This window comes from Papaver somniferum, chromosome 2 (assembly GCF_003573695.1).
Source record: "Papaver somniferum cultivar HN1 chromosome 2, ASM357369v1, whole genome shotgun sequence".
Lineage (NCBI taxonomy): Eukaryota > Viridiplantae > Streptophyta > Magnoliopsida > Ranunculales > Papaveraceae > Papaver > Papaver somniferum.
Window position 1 is genome coordinate 133790662 of NC_039359.1, and position 19840 is coordinate 133810501.

Below are 19840 nucleotides of genomic sequence, written 5' to 3' on the forward strand. Positions count from 1 at the left end.
TAAAATTACTAAAATATAAATAATTGTAAGCGGGCATCGTTGTTTTTCAAATAGTTTTTAATCCAACCAACCATTTAGACTTTTTAATCTTTAATTTAGATTTCTTAATCTATAGATTTTGAATCTCCGTTAGAAAAGTGTAATTATCCCCTAATATTACAATCAAAACCAATCTCGCATAAAATTATATTCAGTGGCGGAGCCAAAAGTTGAAGTTGCGTCGCTCATCAGAATATAATTGGATTACAAAATAGCTTGCACCAAATTTAATGTTGCATAATGCTTATAATTGTACAAGTGTCAGTTTTAACGACGTTGAGATTGAAGTGTGAAGGTCGTCGGAAACAAAAATAAATGTGAAAAAAAAAACATTAGTGGCATTTATTATAGTTACAAATTGACACCGCATATGTGGCGTTGTCCCTGATTGTATGGCTCTATGTCACGCTGGTATTAAAGGTCCTCGAAAGCATGCTTGAATATATCATTACAAGTGATCTCCACCATGCGGTCCATCGTAGAAACATGTATATAAATGGTCATAATGACAGTAACAACCATTAAACGACTCGAAAAAAAACAAAACAAGTTGATTAAAAACAAATAAAGATTTATTCCTAAAATTGTTGTAAAATATATGGAAATAACAAATGTTATATTACCGTTGTTAAATAAATCTTGATTCGTAAGAATCATGACAGACCTAGATTACACATGGTTGATTCGAAGAAAAATCAGGTATTCTTTGTAAAGATTTTGAGAAATAAATGAAGACGGTTTTCAAAGGAAATGAATAAACTGTTATGCAGAGGGAATCTCTCTAACTTTATCTTTCCATTAAATACATATAATTCAAAGAAGAATCCGATGTTTTTAATTAGGAACGATTTTTGGAGTCCTTGCCATATGTTGTTAAACTTTTGATTAACCATATAGTACGATACCCACGATGAAAACCAGTAATCATGGATCCTATATTGAAATGTTGAGATCTATATCACATTGGAATAAATCTTCCCCAGACAATATACAAGAATATATTAGAAAAAAACTAACTACAATAAAAGTTGTCATATTCTTCGTGCATCACATCAATACCCAGTCATTAGAATATCCAAAGAAATCACCAAAAAAATTCATCCTAAAATCCCTGTAGAATATCATGCCTAATCTAATGAAGAGTTGGAATATTTATTTATTTATTTTTAAAAGGAATCATGGAATATGAGGATGCAATTTAGTTTTGTTAGAAACTATAGCTATATGTACATGCCTTTTACTTGCTTCTATCCGAAAATTATCCTTCAAATATGTAAATGAATCATCTTGGTGTCACAAACAAATCAACTTAAATCAAACTATTGGTGCATAAGTGAATTACTTTCCATAGTGATACAACATAAGAAGAGCATCAAATACCCATTTTAACTATCTTTCCAATTCCATATTGATAATAACGATCTAATTGAAATTAAATCAAGAAAAAAAAGATTACGAAAGAAAAAAAAAGGTTGAAACGTAAAGACTATCAAAAAAAGACACGCCACATCATCACAAACTAGTAATAATGTAGAGACACTATTAGTTATTGAAGAAGGAATAGTGAATGAGCCTAGTTCTTCCTTGATTTTTTTGTTGCTCTAGGTATTACGATCCGGAATATAAATAAAATCAGAACCTTTGCACTTAGGGCACCTAAGATTATCCTTGAATAACAAAACGTACATGAAGCAATTGCGGCACCCTACCAATACCATATCTGGCATCGACATCGTTGCTTCTTCAGGATTGCTACTACTATCAGTGCTCGGACCTTTCTTGTCTGAAGAAACACAAACTTGTTGGTGATGATGTTGATAAATTTCCTGTAGTTCGTATAATCAGTTGTTCAAACACTGCCGGATAAGTCTAGCTTCAACTCAATCTTTCACGACGTATATTAATATCTCTCTTTTCTTTTCTTTCACTGGTTTTCTCTGTTTCTTGTACTTGTCTTTCCACTTCCTATAAAAGGTTTTACCTACGGATACAAAATCAGTACAAAAAAAAGATTAACAATTTTTAAAAATAAGATTAGCATATTATTAATCGCAAAACCTGAATTAGTTTACAAGTATAAATTAAAATAATATATACCTGAATATAAAAAAATCTTTGATAACCAAAAAGGGGGATTACTAGATTCTTAAAATTGAACTTAAGGAGATGAATATGAAGGGATGAGATCAATTGTAGTGTCGACTGGTAAAGTATGATGAGTATTAGAATCTGCACATCCAGCAACACCACCACTGTAAAGAAGCACTTTACCACTACTCGAATGTATTTTTTGTTGTTGGTGGTGATCCTTTGAACCTGATTTATAAGAAAGTAATCCTGGATATGAAGAAAGAGGTTAGAAAAATGAAATTAATGACTCTACTTTTAGCGTAAAACTTTAAATTATGTTAGAAGAGGAGGAAAGTATTAAATGAGGGAAGATGAACTGGAGTACATATATGTAAATAACAAGTGTTGATCATTTCATGTGTATAGTTAGTGTATTCATTAATGCTATATTAATTGATCAATTAATTAGGCCGGCCCGTAATAAAAGCAAACAAACTTCTGCTTCGGGCCACAAATTTCAGGAGGGTGCCAATAAAATATTTCGATCTTGCTGCAACTTGAAAATGTTTTCATTTTATTATATGGTCAAACAAAGTGATATTATCGTGGATTATATTGTGTTTTTTCAGTTCCATAAGTTGAGTTAATTATATTATATGTTATTGAAATTCGTACATAAATCGGTCATTTTCCATATTATAAGTAAAAGTTGGAAAAAATTTCTCAACTAATATCGTAGAAAATTATGATTTTTATTATCAGTTTTCTAATAAGATCCTCAAATCAGGTTTACCTTGACTTATGTTATTTTAATAAAAGTGACACTCTTTGACCGCATAACAACGCCTTCAAGTAGAAAACCTTACCACGAAAACAAAATTTGGCTTTGAAATTAAGGACCTTATCTTCTAATCTCCCTTTGGAGTCACCAAAAACTCAAGACCCATGTGAGTGTGACTTACCCTTTTATGATTTTAGGTAAAGGAAATCAGAGAAAACTGTAACAATTTTTTGTGTAAAATCATTATATATACAACAATAAACAATGTATAATTACTACCCACTAATTTCAGAAAAAAAAACTTAATTAAGAGAAATTAACTGTATAATTACGCCTACATGTTTTGCAAATGGCAATATATATTCTTTAGAAAGAAAACTCCAGTAGAAAACTAACTAGTATATATTAGAAACTTGCCGCTTTCTAGTACTTCAAATATTTTAGGGTCCGTTAGATGAAGATATGTCACCATCTATAGCGGACAAGCAACAATGAAAACAAATCAAAGTTTTCATTTATTTTATTTCCTAAAATTTCTTCAGAAATCGTACTATGCACAAGAGTATTTTTCTTATGACTTTCGTTTTTAGTATTGGTTTATTGTAAATGATAGAAATGTCACCATCAAAAAGTAATTATTATCATAATTGATATGAATTTGAAGTGAAGAAAAAATAATTTTCTTGTAGATGATGGTTTGGTGGCAAGTGAAAATGGCCATCTTATGATTCAAATCGAGTTTTATTGAGAAATTCATACACATAGGCCTAATCCAAGTCCCGACCTCATGAGCGAGACTCATTTTCCTTATGACTCATGAGTGAAACTCCACTTCAACCTCACGAGCGAGACTCACCTCCTGACCTCACAAGCGACTCTCACCTCTAGGCCTAACGAATATGACTACGATCTCGCCCTCACGGGTGAGACTACACTCTCCTCTCGAAACTTGGCTCTCGACCTCTCAAAACTCGACTCTTGGCTTCATAAGTAGGACTTTGTTCTCGATCTCAGAACCTCATATAAACGGCTCCTAGTACATCCCCACGAAATACAATGGTCATGTTTACTCATTATCCTCATGATACGTCCCCGGTTGATTCTATGTGCATAAACGAGACTTAGCTCTTTAGTAAGCATGATTCGTGCCTCGGAATCACGAGCACGACGCCAGTATTACGAGACGCATACTGACGCATAGTACATCCCCTCAATATATACTGGTCATGTCTTCTCTTAAATGACGAGGGTACCAAGTACACCACAATCTTTTCAATATCAACGTATATTACCGTACCCAGTGGAATATAGACAAAGATTGTCAAAAAGATATCAACCACAAGGTATACACTTGGTATAGAGTACAAGTCCAAAACCGAACCTAAATATAGGGATCAACCAAGTGTTTTAATTAAGGTACAATTACAATTACTAAGACCATAATTATAATGCGGAAAGTAAAGTAAAAGCACACAACAAGATTTTGTTAACGAGTAAACCACAAATGCAGAAAACCCACGGGACCTAGTCTAGTTTTGGATACTCTCAGAATTAAGCCGCTATACAAAAACCCCTACCAACTTCGTATAGTTGAGACCAAGTAAACTATACCTAGTCACTTAGTTTCTTCAGTATTTGTGCGCCTATAACCAATCTGGCCAATGCACGTGAATCCTAAGATAAAGCTAACTATCTTAAGTTGCTTCACCTGCCTGTGAATACTTCAAGCACTCAACTCATTTGGATCGTCTTCCGAAATAGTAAAGGACTAATCTGATTCGGTAACCGCTCTATCAATATCAAGAAGTAAAATAAAGATTTATGTTGAGTTAAAACAAAATCTCTTCCATTTCATCTAATAAACTCCTTTGTTCTGTTTAGATCAACCAAGACCTAAATTATCAAGATAACGAGATCTAGGTCTACAAACTATCAGTTTCGGATATAGATCCTTAATAGTTATGGATCGGTCCTACTAGAGATCCTCAATACATATGGATCGGTCCTGCTAGAAGTCCTGTTATAGATACCTAATAGGAATCAGACCACCAATCCATTGATTTCTTTTAACTATGAAAAAAGTTTCTTATGTCTACTTCCTTAAACAACTTGAAAGTAATATAAATATAAATGGAAACAAGTCAAGTTTTGTATTACTAACCTCGAGTACAAGGATGATATATACGTTAATGTCGATATATCTTAAAAAAATCTAGAGTTTCTACATTTCTAGACTTTCTAGTCTAACCTAACGAAGACTCTAGATATTAATCTAATCAAGCGACTTTGAGTTTTAAAACTAAAATATGACAGCCAACCTTGACATACCAATGCTTGGTGGTTGCAACCTAGCAATGCTCTAACAATATCCATATATAAACACGATTCACAATTGATTCGTAGTTACATCCCCGCGAGATTCATTGTCCAAGTCAAGTATTCAACTGTCTCATAAAAATAAGAGACACTATCAGACACATATTGTTAGAGCACTGCTCGGTCGAACTCGCAAGCGTTGCTATCTCAAGCATGTTTGTCAAGTTTAGGTGGTCAAAACTATAAGTCTTGATTTCTAGTCTACTTATATCTATGTCTCAGATTAGGATAGTATGTGTAGTTGAGCTTTAGACTTCACGACATTCATCGATTGAAGACGAAGATCTACTGAGGAGAGGTTGGAGGAACTTCATCAACAAAAGGTATGTAGAGACTAAAACTTATCTATCACTCAGAAGTCTATTTTATTCTGTGTCCTAATGAGACTAAGTCGTACAGCTATATAGACTTTTATATTATACACATTTGATATTTCAAGCTGAGTTTAACTCGCTTATATCTTTCTCGAAATATGTGCCGGAAAACTTTTTGCTTTAACTACGTTCATCATTATTCTTGACGAGTTTAGTTGGAAACAATTTATTTGTTGGAAACTAAATAATGAGTCAAAAGATGATCATGTGAAAATTGCCTTGCAACATCTTACATTATTTGTGTGAGAAAGTCACTTGATGTAGACTCGGAATGTTTCGTATTGATCATTCGATCACTTGAAAATTACTTATAAGCTAATAGTTTGTGTGAGACATCTATCGTCGTCTTCTAATGATGTTTCAATGATTGAAATGGGAGTTTAGAATGATTAACCATTGTCTGAAAATAACACAGTATGCATATCAGTATATTAGGTTTAAATCGAAAAATCCAGGGTGTTATGGCATTACAAAGTGAAGTTTGGCTGAAAATTGAAACGAATCATCAGCCGAACTGCTCGTTCTTATCCATTCTAAAAGTGCTGATGACAAGTTCAGCTGATAGTTAAACATGAAAATGATAGCCTATCTTCACTTTGTTATAAAACACACTAAGTTCTATTGTTCAATTTTTTATTCGAAACAACCGAACCTAAATTCGTCAGTTACAGAGTAAAGTTCGGCTGATAACTTGTTAGCCGAACCTATGTATTTTGAAAATATACCTTGGTTCGCCTGACAAGTTATTGGCCGAACCTCTGGGTATTCTTCATATACGAAGAACACCCTAGGTTCGACCGATAACTTGTCAGCCGAACGAAGAACGCCCAGAGGTTCGACTGACATATTTTCAAAAAACATAAGTTGTAAAATTTAATTTTTTGACAAACCCTAACCTAACCATCTCAAAAAAAAAAAGAAAAATTCCTTTAGAACTAATATTAATCGCTAATCATTAATACTATATTTTAATTATTATCACTAACACCAATGAAGTAAGAGCATTATTGTCACGATAAAAATATGTTGGATAAGGGGTTATTAATTTTACCATACAGTGACTCTTTTTTGTCATTACCTTGTAGCCTCAAAATAGGATTCCAAGATATGGGTAGTGGGTACTATATTACTTCCAAGATATGGGTAGTGGGTACCATATTACTGTAGTGGTTGCTCTTATAGGCTTATAGCATGTGTTAGACCTTTTTAAGCCCTCCAAAAACAGTAGATTATGTTGTTTCGAACTGAAAAGTCGATTAAGTACTGATTAGGAAATAGAGGGCTGAGAGGTACACAAGTTTCCGCGTGGATCAACCTAATCTGATTAAAAACTTCAAAAGAACATTGCAGTATCGCACCAATAGTTTTTACAGAAGAACAATCGATGATGGCAACGTGTATCTGTGTCATGTTAATTTCTCCCTACATGGAATTAGGCGGATCAATCCCCATTTCCTTGTAATACGCCTTGTCTGCATCCGAAAATCTATTCCGGAAAATCGACCACTCTTTTGTGCACCTGTCTCTCACCCCTTCCCATGGCGCTTTCCCATCCTCTGCCATCCCCTGGTTACCGAGTGAAGGAACAGTTTGATGATCAATCCACTGAGCGTCCACAACCCCAATTTTCTCTTGAGCAGGCTCTACACATTTCCTGAGAGCCAAGTCAAGACCCCATCCATGAACTAAGTCATTCTGAATCATATGCCACACACATCGCCATGCATCTCTGGAAAACACAGGTGCCATGATCTCAACAAAAGCTGCACATGGTGGCAACTTGGGGTCGCTGCACCAACCCGGTCTCTCCGTCGTGTTTTTATGGACTTCAAGGTCACGTCTTCTCTCTGTCATCTGCCATGTTGTAGTTCCTCTATCTGGATCTAAACCAGGTTGTGAAATCTCCAGACCATGCTTGCTCACCAGTTTAAGGTATTCTTCTGCATCAAAATTCTCCACCCCAAGGTCTTCATCCCAGATGAATATGTAATCATATGGTGCCACCACATCGGGATGCAAAAACCGTTTGGCGTACCACCATTTAGTCTGCTTCAACACACTAACGTGGATTGCTCGCTTTGACCACTCAAGGTCGTCCCATTCGCTCGTCCGACCATCATAGTGGAACAACAAAATAGTGAAACTCTCTGAGAACTTTTTAACTGCTGCATCAATGTTACTTTTCTGATCAAGACCAACAGTGAAGGTTACGAGATACTTCGGCTTCATAGTTAGATCCTCACTGGGTTCACCCCACAACCTGCGAGCGTAATAGTCTGATTCTGCCACAACGATACCCGGTGGTAGTCTTTCTGCACCTCGAGGATTTGAAGAAACCCATATCTTTGAAGTATTATTAGAAGTCTGAACTTGAGTTGCTGAGCTACTTTCGTTCATTCCTGTCATAGCATGGTGGTGGTGCAACAACTGCTCGGTTGAAATGCTAGAATATGCGTCTTTTACAAGAATTGAAGTAAATTTAGTAGACAGTGAAGGTGAAAAAGATACTCCAACCAAGAAGCCAAACACAACTCCAATGAAAGCTGTAAAAATTAACCTCAGACTCTCGTTCAATTTCTTTATAACTATTCCATTCCGGCCAATAGTTCCAAATTTACTCATGATGTGATTTATATACCAACCAATTGTTAGAATAAAGATAGCTGCAACATGGGAATGGGAATCATGAGCTGCTCCACATCCCTTACCAAATTTCTCAGGTGCCAATTGATGCGACCGGATAAAATGAACGGAACAATGAAAACCGATAAGACTTGTGTAATCAAGAGAAAGAAATCTCTGTAATGCTGATATAAAAAATGAAAGGAAACATAATGTTACAAGATCGATACATAAAGATACTCAACAACAACGTGGGTCTTTACAGATTTTTCTCAAAGTTTAATAGTTTTTCAACCTCTCTAACTTATGATTCGAAATCCGTTGGACATATTCGAATTTTTGTAGCGAGAGTGAGTCGATAGGGAATCATGCCAAATAGTAAGACATTTGAATGTTTGTGTGACATTTTTGGACTAACCAATAACCCTGTCCACAAACTCCACATATTGATTGTGACTACTCATAATTTCATTTTACTATGTCGACCATGTCTTAACCATCTAGCTAATCATTCAATTCTTTGTACTTAAATTTGGCTTCACTTGTTAACTAACCGTTACTACACGTTATGAGTTGCTTAACTAATTGTTGGTAAAATGTGAAATCAAGATGGAAATGCACCCAGGATGAATGGAGGAGCGATAAAATATTGGACTGCCGCAAGAAGAGCGGAATATTGCAAATATTGCAGAAGTGAGTACTGATCAAGGAAACTTTGTGAAAAAGCAAAAAGGAATGTATTCTTGGTTAGTACCGCAGTACGCGGCATTTATGTTTGATCAAACGAGTGATTAATGGGATTTCTAGGGAGGTGTGCTTGTCCTTGTACCTCGTGGGGGACCATAAGAATAGCCAGCCTCGCTGGGTTGATGTGTCGTATCTTGTATGACGGTATTTATTTATTTTGATTTGTCTTTTATTTTTGGAGATTTTAGGTTCAAGCCCAAGAATAATTTTTTTTTCTTTTTCTGAAGCATGTATATAATATAAAAGTAACTAAATTGTTATTCCACGTGAGAATACGATTCCATAGAGTCATTTAAGAGAATTTGTTTAAGAAAAAACGAGTTTGCATGGTCCCATATTGTGGTTGAGTAGTTTCCCGCTTGGCTACCATCTGCTGCTTGGTTTCTTTCTATTCCCTCTGTTCCTTTTTAATAGTCTGGTTTCTATAAATAGATATTTCAAAAAAACTAGTCTGGTTTCCTAATTGGAAAGTCAAATGTTACTTTAGTTTTCTGGGACCACTTTTCTCTTAACTTCTTTTGATGAAAAGTGTCATGTGGACCACTCACTACACCATTTTTCCCGAATAGCAACTCAAACTTGCAACAACTCTTACGCAGCTGCGAATTCGCAACTGATTTTGCAACTGCTCTAAAATTCGCAACTGTTTCGAGCAGTTGCGAATTTCACAACTGCTACTCAGCTGTTGCGAATTGCAACTGTTGATTACACCCGGCGTGCTAACCGCTTGTGTGCGAAGTAACATTAGCTTCCACATGTGCGATTAGTTTAAGTGCTGGGAACAAATTAACTTAACTCCACGGGTCCGATAAAACCAATTTTTTTTTCTAACTCCCCCAATTTTCATTGAGCGGGATTTCTTTTTCTTTCCCCCCTCTTTTCATCTGTACGCCTCACTCTCAGCCACAAAAGTTCTCCATATATTCCACAGAAGCTCACTCTTCCTCCATTATTTCTAGATCTGAAAACTTCTCTGAAGAAAAACTCTCTCTCCCTATATTAAACAGAAGCTCTGCAAATGTGAGTCATTTAATTCAGAACCAACACATTACTTTGTTTATTGAGTTTATAGTTAGGTCAGTTTCATCTTTGCAGTTCTTATTAACTAATGGTTTCATCTTTGCAGTTGGAAGTATATCTGCGAGATTTGGGTGTTTCTATTTCGATCTAGGTATAATTTCCCCCTTTTGATTCTCTTAGGGTTTCGATTTCATAAATTTTAGGTTTAATTTAGGGTTTTAATTTTGTCAAATCTGCTTGTTTCCACTTCAATTTTTATGTCTATTTTTGTGAAATCTGGTTGTGTATTAGATTTAGTTACTGTGAGATATGAGTGTTTGCTGATTTGATGATTCAGGGTTGATTTTATCTAGGGTTTTACTTTTCCAATTTTATTTTTAGGGTTATTTGTGTGAAATATGGATGTGTATTAGATGCATTTTACTGTGAGATGTGGGTGTTTGCTAGTTTTATTTCAGTTCATAGTATGATAGCTTTGAATTTAAATTTCATTTCATATTATCCTGTAGTATGCTAGGCAAAAAAGTTGAAGCTTTTACTAATTTGTTTGAAGTTAAATTTCATTTTATAGTATCCTGCAGTATGCTAGGCAAAAAAATTGAAGCTTTTACTAATTTGTTTGAAGTTAACTTTCACTTCATAGTATCTTGCAATATGCTAGGAAAAAAAATTGAAGCTTTAACTAATTTGTTTGAAGTTAACTTTCAGTTCATAGTATGATATGTTTTTTTTTGTATCTATGTCAGAGAGGTAAAGTATCTAATATCATCAGAGGGGGAAAGAATTGGTTTTCTGTTATTTTTATTTTGGGTTTACATTATCATGTTTAATTTGGTTCAGGGGGAAAGGGGGTTGGTATAGCAATATAGAATTAAGACTAAGAGGGGGATATTTGTAGCTTGGTTATTGTGGGTGTTTTTACGAAGTTCATGTTTGAATTAGTATCTCATAAGCCATGACTCTATAATGGTCCTGCTGGCTGCTGCACACTCAGCAGTATGGTTCTGAGCCACATTGCATTCTTATTTATATGGATGAATGATATGTTTATCAGTTTATGCATACTATTTTATGTAATTCATTATCTGTTCTATTTCACATGGTATACTATAGCATAATATGATATGTTTGAGTTGTACCTACCTGACATAGATATATTTTTTTAGGATCATCAGTGTAGGGTAATGGAATGTGATAAGGGATGGGTGAGTTGTAGACGTAAATCTTCTCAATACATACGAGGTGTAGGGTTATTCATAGAGTTTGTGCATAAATATGGTGGCGATAGTTCATTATTCTCATGCCCTTGTAGACGTTGCAAGAATAGTAAAGGATTAGAGCCGCTTAGTGAAATTTCATTTCATTTACTAAGACATGGTATTGATTTGACATATACGGTGTGGAGTTTTCATGGGGAAAGCTTAGTAGCAGCTGAGAGGGTTGGAGGTATAGCTTCCAGTGTAAGAGAATATGTAGCTGACAATGTAGGAGTAGATGTAGTTGAAAATGTAGGAGGAGATGTTGCTGATAATTTAGGAGGAGATGTAGCATCTGATCATATAGTCCAACCTGTTGTAGAAGGTGTAGATGAGAATGGTGGATTACATGATACTGTTCATTGTCCTGCTGAAACCAGCCGCAGTAGGAAGCGTAAATCTGCATATGACCGTGCTAGGGCACCATTGTACAATTCTTGTCCATCAGGAAAGACAACATTGAATGTTGCTGTAAAATTGAATGACATTAAGATCCAGTATAGGTTTTCAGACAACGGTGTCATTGCACTTTTAGAAATAATGAAGGAATTGCTTCCCGAAGAAAATACACTCCCATCTAAGTCCCCTGAACTAAAAAAGATGATCCAAGAATTAGGAATGGATTATATAACTTACGATGCATGCATAAATGACTGTATTTTGTATTGAAAGGATAGAAGTGAAATGGTTAAGTGTCCTGTTTGTAATGAACCAAGGTATAAGAAAGTTTTCAATGAGGAGAGAAAACTTACTAAAGTTGCTCAAAAGACTTTAAGACACTTTCCATTAATTCCTAGGCTGCAGCTGCTGTACATCGTGTCATGGATAGCAGAGCTAATGCTTTGGCACTTTAGAGCTCAGTCAGATATCAATGTTATGCGGCATCCTGTGGACTCCTCAGCTTGGCGATGTGCTGATAGCTTTTCGCCAGGGTTTTCTAAGGAGCCGCGTAATGTGACCCTTGGGATATCAACAGATGGTTTCAACCCAAATGGGTGTTTCGGTACTAACCACAGTTGTTGGCCGGTAGTTGTCCAGCCATACAATCTCTTTCTTTCCTCGTGTATGAAGCGAGAATTCTCGATATTGGTGTTGTTGATATCTGGCCCAAGAGCACCAGGTAAAGATATATATGTTTATTTAGAACCTCTGATAGAAGAGTTAATAGTGTTATGGAATGAAGGTGTGTTAACATATGATAGCTTTAGCAAAACTGAATTTGTAATGAGGGAAAGGTTGTTATGGGCAATACACGATTACCCTGCATTAGGTACTTTATCTGGATGTGTAACGCATGGGTACTTAGCTTGTCATCACTACGGAGAAGGAACTCGTTCAGACTATCTGCCGTTTAGTAGGAAAATATGTTATATGGGACACCGTAGATGGCTTCCAATAGGAAACAAATTTCGAGATGATAAGACCAATTTTGATGGAGTTGTAGAGCATGGTACAGCCCCATGGCCACTATCTGGCTTACAGATTCAACAGAAGGTAGCTAATTTGAAAACTAAACATGGTAAAGGAAAACCACCAGCAGAACCAAGTAAGAAACGTAAACGGAGAGCTGCAGAGGACAACGACGAAGATGTTGATGCAGAAGAAGAGGTTCAGGACAGGTCGTTGTTTTCGCGAAGGTTTATTCTATATGATTTGCCAAACTGGGGATCAAATTCCATCCGACATATTACAGATGTAATGCACACAGAAAAGAACATAACTGAGCATCTACTTAACACCATAATGGGAAATGGCAAGTCGAAAGACAGTCCTGGTGCACGTCAAGATCTGGAAGCTATGGGGGTTAAAAGGAAATTATGGTTGAAAGTGGATGAGGTGACTGGTAAAACCATAATGCCAGATGGAGCTTTCTCAATGTCAAGAAAGAAGAAAGTTGCTTTTTGTACAATTCTGAAGAACTTAAGGGTGCCGAGCAATTTCTCTTCCAAATTTCGCAATAGCGTCAACATTAATCCTCCAGAGCTAAGGAATTTCAAGTCGCACGATTACCACGTCACAATGCAATATTTGTTGCCATTGTTGGATCATGTATCTACTTCAATACCAAAAGATCTGCGAGTTGCTCTTCTCCGTATCAGTACATTCTTCAGAATTCTGTGTGCAAAGGTTATCAACAGAGAACATCTTATAAGAGCTAAGGCTAGTTTGGTGGAAACCATTTGTGTTCTGGAAAAACATTTCCCTCCTTCTTTAATGGTGCATTTGGTCGATGAAGCTTTAATCTGCGGTCCGGTCGGATTTAGATGGATGTATCCCTTTGAGAGGTAACATCTACACCTACCTGTCTTTGTTTTTTAATGTATGAACTGTTAGTTATGCCGAGTTATAACTTTCTGTTACTGATCTTTGTAGGCTGATGAAAGGATTCAAGGGATTGGTGCGCAACATGAGGTACATTGAGGGTTGCATCGCCATAGGGTATATCACGCGAGAAGCTAGCTTATATTGCATGGAAGATGTGTCAGTAAATGGTGAAGGTACTCACAAACATACTCGGAAAGCTTTTTTAGATGATGACGATGAGTTTGCTGATGAGATGTCGTTAAGCAAGCCTAAAAATATCACTTTGACTACGGTACAGTTTGAACAAGCTCGCAACTGGGTCCTATCCAAGTTTGTTGGGATAGATGAATGGAAAAGGTAGAGCTTTTTAGTTTCAGGAAGTTGTTGTTTTGATTATTAGGTTTATCTATCTAATATTCATTTATTGTTTGATTGCAGGAAGTATGCTGCCTATGTTAACAGTCGCAAGACTCATGGTCCAAGAAATCGTACATCACAACAACCATTGAAGAGTTTTCTGTTATGGTTACGTGATGAGGTAATATGCTATGACAGAAACATTTCTTACTTGTTGAGAATTTGGCCATTGCTTTGCTGTTGAGAAGTTTATCAGTTGTGAGTTTGCTAATCCTGTTGGCTAGGATTCCATATTTGGTAGATGAATAAAAAGTAATAATACACAGATAATAATGTCTAACTGAATATCCAATAAATTTAGTTATGATTATGATAGTAAGATCCTTCTTTTCTTTTTATTTTCACAGTAAATGTCATTATAATTATGCACTTACTTGAACATTGTTGCTCATTGAATACAGTTGTTAGAAGCCAATGATGTGAATTCAGTGCTTTGGCGACTAGTGCAGGGTCCTCTCTTCAAGCCACAGTCGTATAAGAGATACCAAGTTAATGGTTTCTTTTTTTGTGCACAAGATTCCGATGAGCGAACGGTAACACATGACAGTGGTGTCTCGATGAGAGCAATTACCAGACATAGAGCGAAGTCTACGGACAGAAATTACATCGAAGCCGAAGTTGTCTATTATGGAATCATTAAAAATATTATCAGTTCAAACTATATGGAATTTGAAGAGACAGTTTTTTATTGTGATTGGATCAGAGTTGAAGATAAGACTAATGGATGCCAAGTTGATCCAAACTCATACTTGATAAAGGTTAACTTGTCTAAGATGAAAAGCATTGATAGAGTGCAGGATGAACCCTTTATTATGGCTTCAGAAGCAACCCAAGTATTCTACTCAACGGATCTTTCACCCGAGGGATGGTCTGTGGTCTTGCATTCACCGCAGGGGTTAACTTCCTTAGTAGATAACACTGAGATACCCACTATTAATCAGTCTGTTTTTACTGAAAATGAGAGTTTAGAAAACCATATATGTGCTGATTCCGTAGTTTAGAATGATATGATTGCCATGATGTTTTACCTTGTAGTTTAATCATCTGAAAAATATGAATGCATTGCTTTTTTTGATACGGTCCGCGGGTTATAACCCCTTCATCACAAAAAATCCATCCAAAGAAAAGTGATACAAAAACCCCAAATATCATAAACTGTCTAAACTACCCTTCTAGTTTTTAATCACCCCAACAAAAACAAAAATCAACCCCACTTTAAATATACTATCACCACCAACAACAACAAACCACCAGCAACAGCGCCACCGCCGACCACCACCGCCGTCAACCACCACCGTCGTCACCCGCCGCTGCCGCCACCACTGCCGCCAACTACCATTGCACCACCGCCGCCAACCACCACCGCCGACAACCGCCGCTAATCACCACCGCCGACAACCGCCGACCAGCACCGCCGACCACCGCCGCCAACCACCACCGTAGACCACCTCCGCCACCACCACCGTCGACCACCTCCGCCGTCTCCCACCACCACCGCCGCCGACAACCGCCGCCGTCGCCACCTCTGACCACCACCGCCGCCTTCGATTACCGTCGCCGTCTCCGACTACCGCCGCCACCGATACTGAGCAATTTCATCACCACCGCTACCAGTCAGCACCACCGCCAACACCCACCACACCGCCACCAGCACCACGACCACCCACCACCACCCAAAAAATTAGATGAAACCAATTTTGGTTTCATCATAAATATGATGAAACCGATTTTGGTTTCATCATAAATACGATGAAACCGATTTTGGTTTCATCTTGGTTTCGTGAGAATTCACCTGCAAGAAGAATTATAAGAGGTATTATACATGTTCATGGATAGAAATACATCGTTGAAATACGATGAAACCGATTTTGGTTTCACCATAAATAAGATGAAACCATAATTGGTTTCATCACACTAACAGCTGCCATTTCAGTTCCTGCAACTTCATTTTCTCTCGGCAATAGCGGAATCTCCCTTCAGTTCAGGTGCAAATGTGCAATATTGCTTCATATCCTCTTCAATCCATTGCCACCAACAAACCAACTTCTCTGTCTTCTAGGTGCAACATACGCAACCACAATCTTCCATTCTCTTCAGCACGAACTCATCAGCACCATCAGTTCTTACCTGCAACACCTTCATTACATTGCAGAGTCTTGCAGCGTTACAACAGCTCGGTAACAACAATACTGCTTCCTTGATGCTCAGACACCAGCAAAAATTCCACCAGCATCATATTAGCTTCCCTTCCTTGCTCTTTTGTTTACAATTCCACCATCGCACGACCTTGTTCTCTTCTTTCATGGCTCAGTCTTGTACTCAAAATCTCAATTGTAAGCAACCCCAACACATCACCATATTTATCTAGTTATCATGACCACAACCACCTGTAACACGGCTAGCTCAGTCACCACCAATGATGCAACTTCACAATCCTGCACTTGAGCTAACACCACCTGCACCAGTCACTACACATGCATCTACTCCCTTGTTGATCCTTCCGTTAATCAGCTGAACCCAAATCAAACCATCCATCTTGCATCTTAGCTCAGAGAGCTCTTAACTCTTCCCATGTCCAGCTCTTTCACTGAATTTCACTAATATGTAGCGGAAACCCTCGTTTCTCCTTATACTCTGGACTGAACAGTATGCGACAAAACCCCAATCACAGACCAATGTTGTAACTGCCATTATCAATGCTTACAGCATAAGCTTCTCTGCAAATTCAGCTCGACTTCTTGCACATTCTCTACAACAACAACATATCACCAGCTTCATTCCTTCTCTACATTGCAGCAACGCCAACTCATTCAGCTGACCCGCAATCACTGCCATCACCTGAACCTCTTTCCATGCATTGCACTTCTGTTGCAACAACAACAGCACTGCCTCTCATAATTTCCTGTAACTTCTGCTGTACTTCTTTACTGCCTTCTCCAACAAATTCTGTCCTTCCTCGGCTTCCGAGATCAGCCTAAAACCACTTCCTGCAACCCTTTCATTTAAGCAACAACAACTGCTCCTAGCATACTCCATTTCCTTCCATCTGGGAGTTGGTATTAAACACCACAGACCCAATCAACCACATCAGCAACCTGAACCCTTTGAGTCAAACACACAACATATCAACAGAATAAACAACCAACACTCCATAGATCAACAGATTGCCCATAACTGGTGGATCCAAGCAAAAGTTCAGGAGGCCGATACCATAAAGTAACAACTCGACTAGTTAATGGTTGAATGTGCCCGACACTAACAAAATTTGCCAGGCCAAAATCAGCTATCTTCAGAGCTCCATCATCACTAACAAGAAGGTTGGATCCCTTGATATCTCTGTGCATTATACCTCTTGAATGACAGTGTTCAAGGCCATATAGTAGTTGATGCATATAACATTTAACCTACAAAACATGAACAAATCAAACCCTTTAACATTGGTAATTCCCGAATACTAGAACACACATCCAGAGTTCCATATATACGAACCTGTGATTCACTGAACTTGATGTCAGGACAAGATGATAAACCAACAATATCATGTTCCGTGTACTCGAAAACAAGATATACACTAGTTTACAGTCTAGAAGTAATTAGTCCCTCCAGTTTGCGGAGAATCGTTATTTCGCGCGACATAAATCTCACACTTTCTGGCTCAAATTTATCGAACCAAACTTTCTTTAAGGCAAGCATCCTCCCAGTTGCAAGCTCTCGTGCTCAGAAAACACTGTTGTATGTACCTTGTCCAATCTAAAGATACAGTCAGAAAATTGCAGTATTCACATAATTGCAGCACATGAACAAATACAAAAATACCTTGTCGACGTACTAATCCACTTCAACATTCCGATGTATAACGACACAAATTAGACCAGAAATGAGCAATTCAAGAACAATAAAAAATCGTAGCAAAATAACAAAAGAAGAAGAAAAAACACTTACCTTTTCCAATTTCTCGAAACTTCCAACACGAAGAGGAATCCAACCAAGAATAGCTTCACGAGCAACAACACTAAGCCAAGAAGGCCAACTAGCAACAACTTGTTCACCAAACCCAACAGGTCTTCTGAGATTAACATCACCAATTTCTTGTTTGATTCTGCTCTTATCGACAGACCCAATTCCCTTCCTGTTCTTCGTATGGAGATTCAAATCGAAACCCTGATTTCATCAACTTCTTCTTCATCTCTGAGATTAACAGCAACATGTCTTCTTAAACAACACCAAACCCAACTCTCCATCTGTCTTTATCTGTATTCTTGAATCAAATGCAGCCACAGCTCAGCATCAGAACATAAACCCTAATTTCTTCATTGTTTCTCGATCTTAATAAATTCTAGCAACAATTTTTTGCTGATTCTTCCTCTCTACGCTCTATGAACATCATCTCAAATCTTATTTCCTTCTCAATTTCTCAATCAGCGTCTCGATCTGGTCTCTCGGATTTAACAGCAGCGGCTGCTGCTTTCTCTTTCTTTTCTCAGCTTAGGGAAATGAATGAACTAATGATTGAGAGAAAACGTCTCTCGAATTCTTCATCTCTTGAATCAGCGCCATTCTTCTCGTGGAGATCCATTGTTGCTGCTGGTGATGAAGGTGGCGGGAGAAGGAGACGGAAGAAAGAAGAAATTAGAGAAGAAGAAGAAGAAAAGATAAAAGGGTACATTTGGGTTTTTTTTAAAATAAAAAAAGTTAAATTTTCTCATTATCATTTGACTTGGGGTTTTTGTCCCAGTTTTATTTGAAACGGTTTTTATTTGGTAGAAATAATATGACCGGTTTTTTCTTATCACTAGTTTGTTCACCTAGGGGTTTTGTCACTAGTTTTGTTTTTGATAAGCTTTTATTGTTATGTTTATGTGGATTGTGACAGGTTTTTTATGGGTTTTGTGACAATAATTGGGTTAGCTTTGATTAGTTTGCAGGTTATTATGGCAGAAGTGGAGGTGGATGAAAATGAACTCCCTGTTTCCGCTAATGCAACAAAAGTTGGCCACATAAAGGGTGCCTTGGTTCGTACCCATGTGCCTATTTCGTTCAAAAACTGGAAGCACGTACATCAGAAGTGCAAAGACGATGTTTGGAATGAACTAAAGGTACCACATTTACCCTGAATATGAATTTGGTTGACAACAACGTTAACTCTGACTTGAGGTAGTTATGGATGTATTAAGCCATCAATCTTGTATTTCCAGTGAGTGTATAATTTACATGAGACTTCTAAGAGAACTACAGTGAAGTCGATGTCTGATCCATGGAGGAGATTTAAGCATGAGTTAAGGTTGGGCTACTATGACATATATCCTACTCACGAAGAAAGAATCAGAAAATGTGCCTCCTCTTGTGAAAGAAGATGACTGGATTACATTTTGTATCAATGAAAATGATGAAAAAGCATCTGCACTAAGAGCTGAGAATAAGAGGAAAAGACAACTTTATGACTACTCTTATTGTTCTGGTCGCAAACCTCATTGCTTGGTCAAAGCTGAACTGGTATGTTTACTTCAGTTTTAACAATGTTTCGATCCGACTCTTACAGAAAATAATGGTTGATCAATATTCACATACTCATTATATTTATGTTTTAAGAGTGCGTCAATCCTGGAGTAGAAGTCAGTACCTCCGATGTATGGGTAAAAGCTCACACACAAGAGGGTGGGGGGATTTTACCTAGTACAGAACCATACTTTGTAAGTCAGCTTATTTTCCATTTATATCATTTCTGAAATTATACATATACTATTTATCGTGATTTATAAATCCAAAATCTTATACTCGATACCGCAGGCTGAGATTCAGAAGAAGCAAAAACTAATCAAAGATTTGCAAGATGC

General features: G+C 37.2%; 2 protein-coding genes across 2 annotated transcripts; one reads left to right on the top strand and one right to left on the bottom strand.

Annotated features, from left to right (window-relative positions):
- Positions 1-7062: 7062 nt before the first annotated feature.
- Positions 7063-8262, bottom strand: LOC113351985. Its single transcript, XM_026595876.1, has one exon. It carries the CDS (start codon positions 8260-8262, stop codon positions 7063-7065), a length of 1200 nt encoding a protein of 399 aa, XP_026451661.1.
- Positions 8263-11969: 3707 nt separating this feature from the next.
- LOC113351986 lies at positions 11970-15007 on the top strand. Its single transcript, XM_026595877.1, has 4 exons — positions 11970-13570; positions 13659-13946; positions 14028-14127; positions 14408-15007. Exons 1-4 carry the CDS (start codon positions 11970-11972, stop codon positions 15005-15007), a joined length of 2589 nt encoding a protein of 862 aa, XP_026451662.1.
- Positions 15008-19840: the final 4833 nt, after the last annotated feature.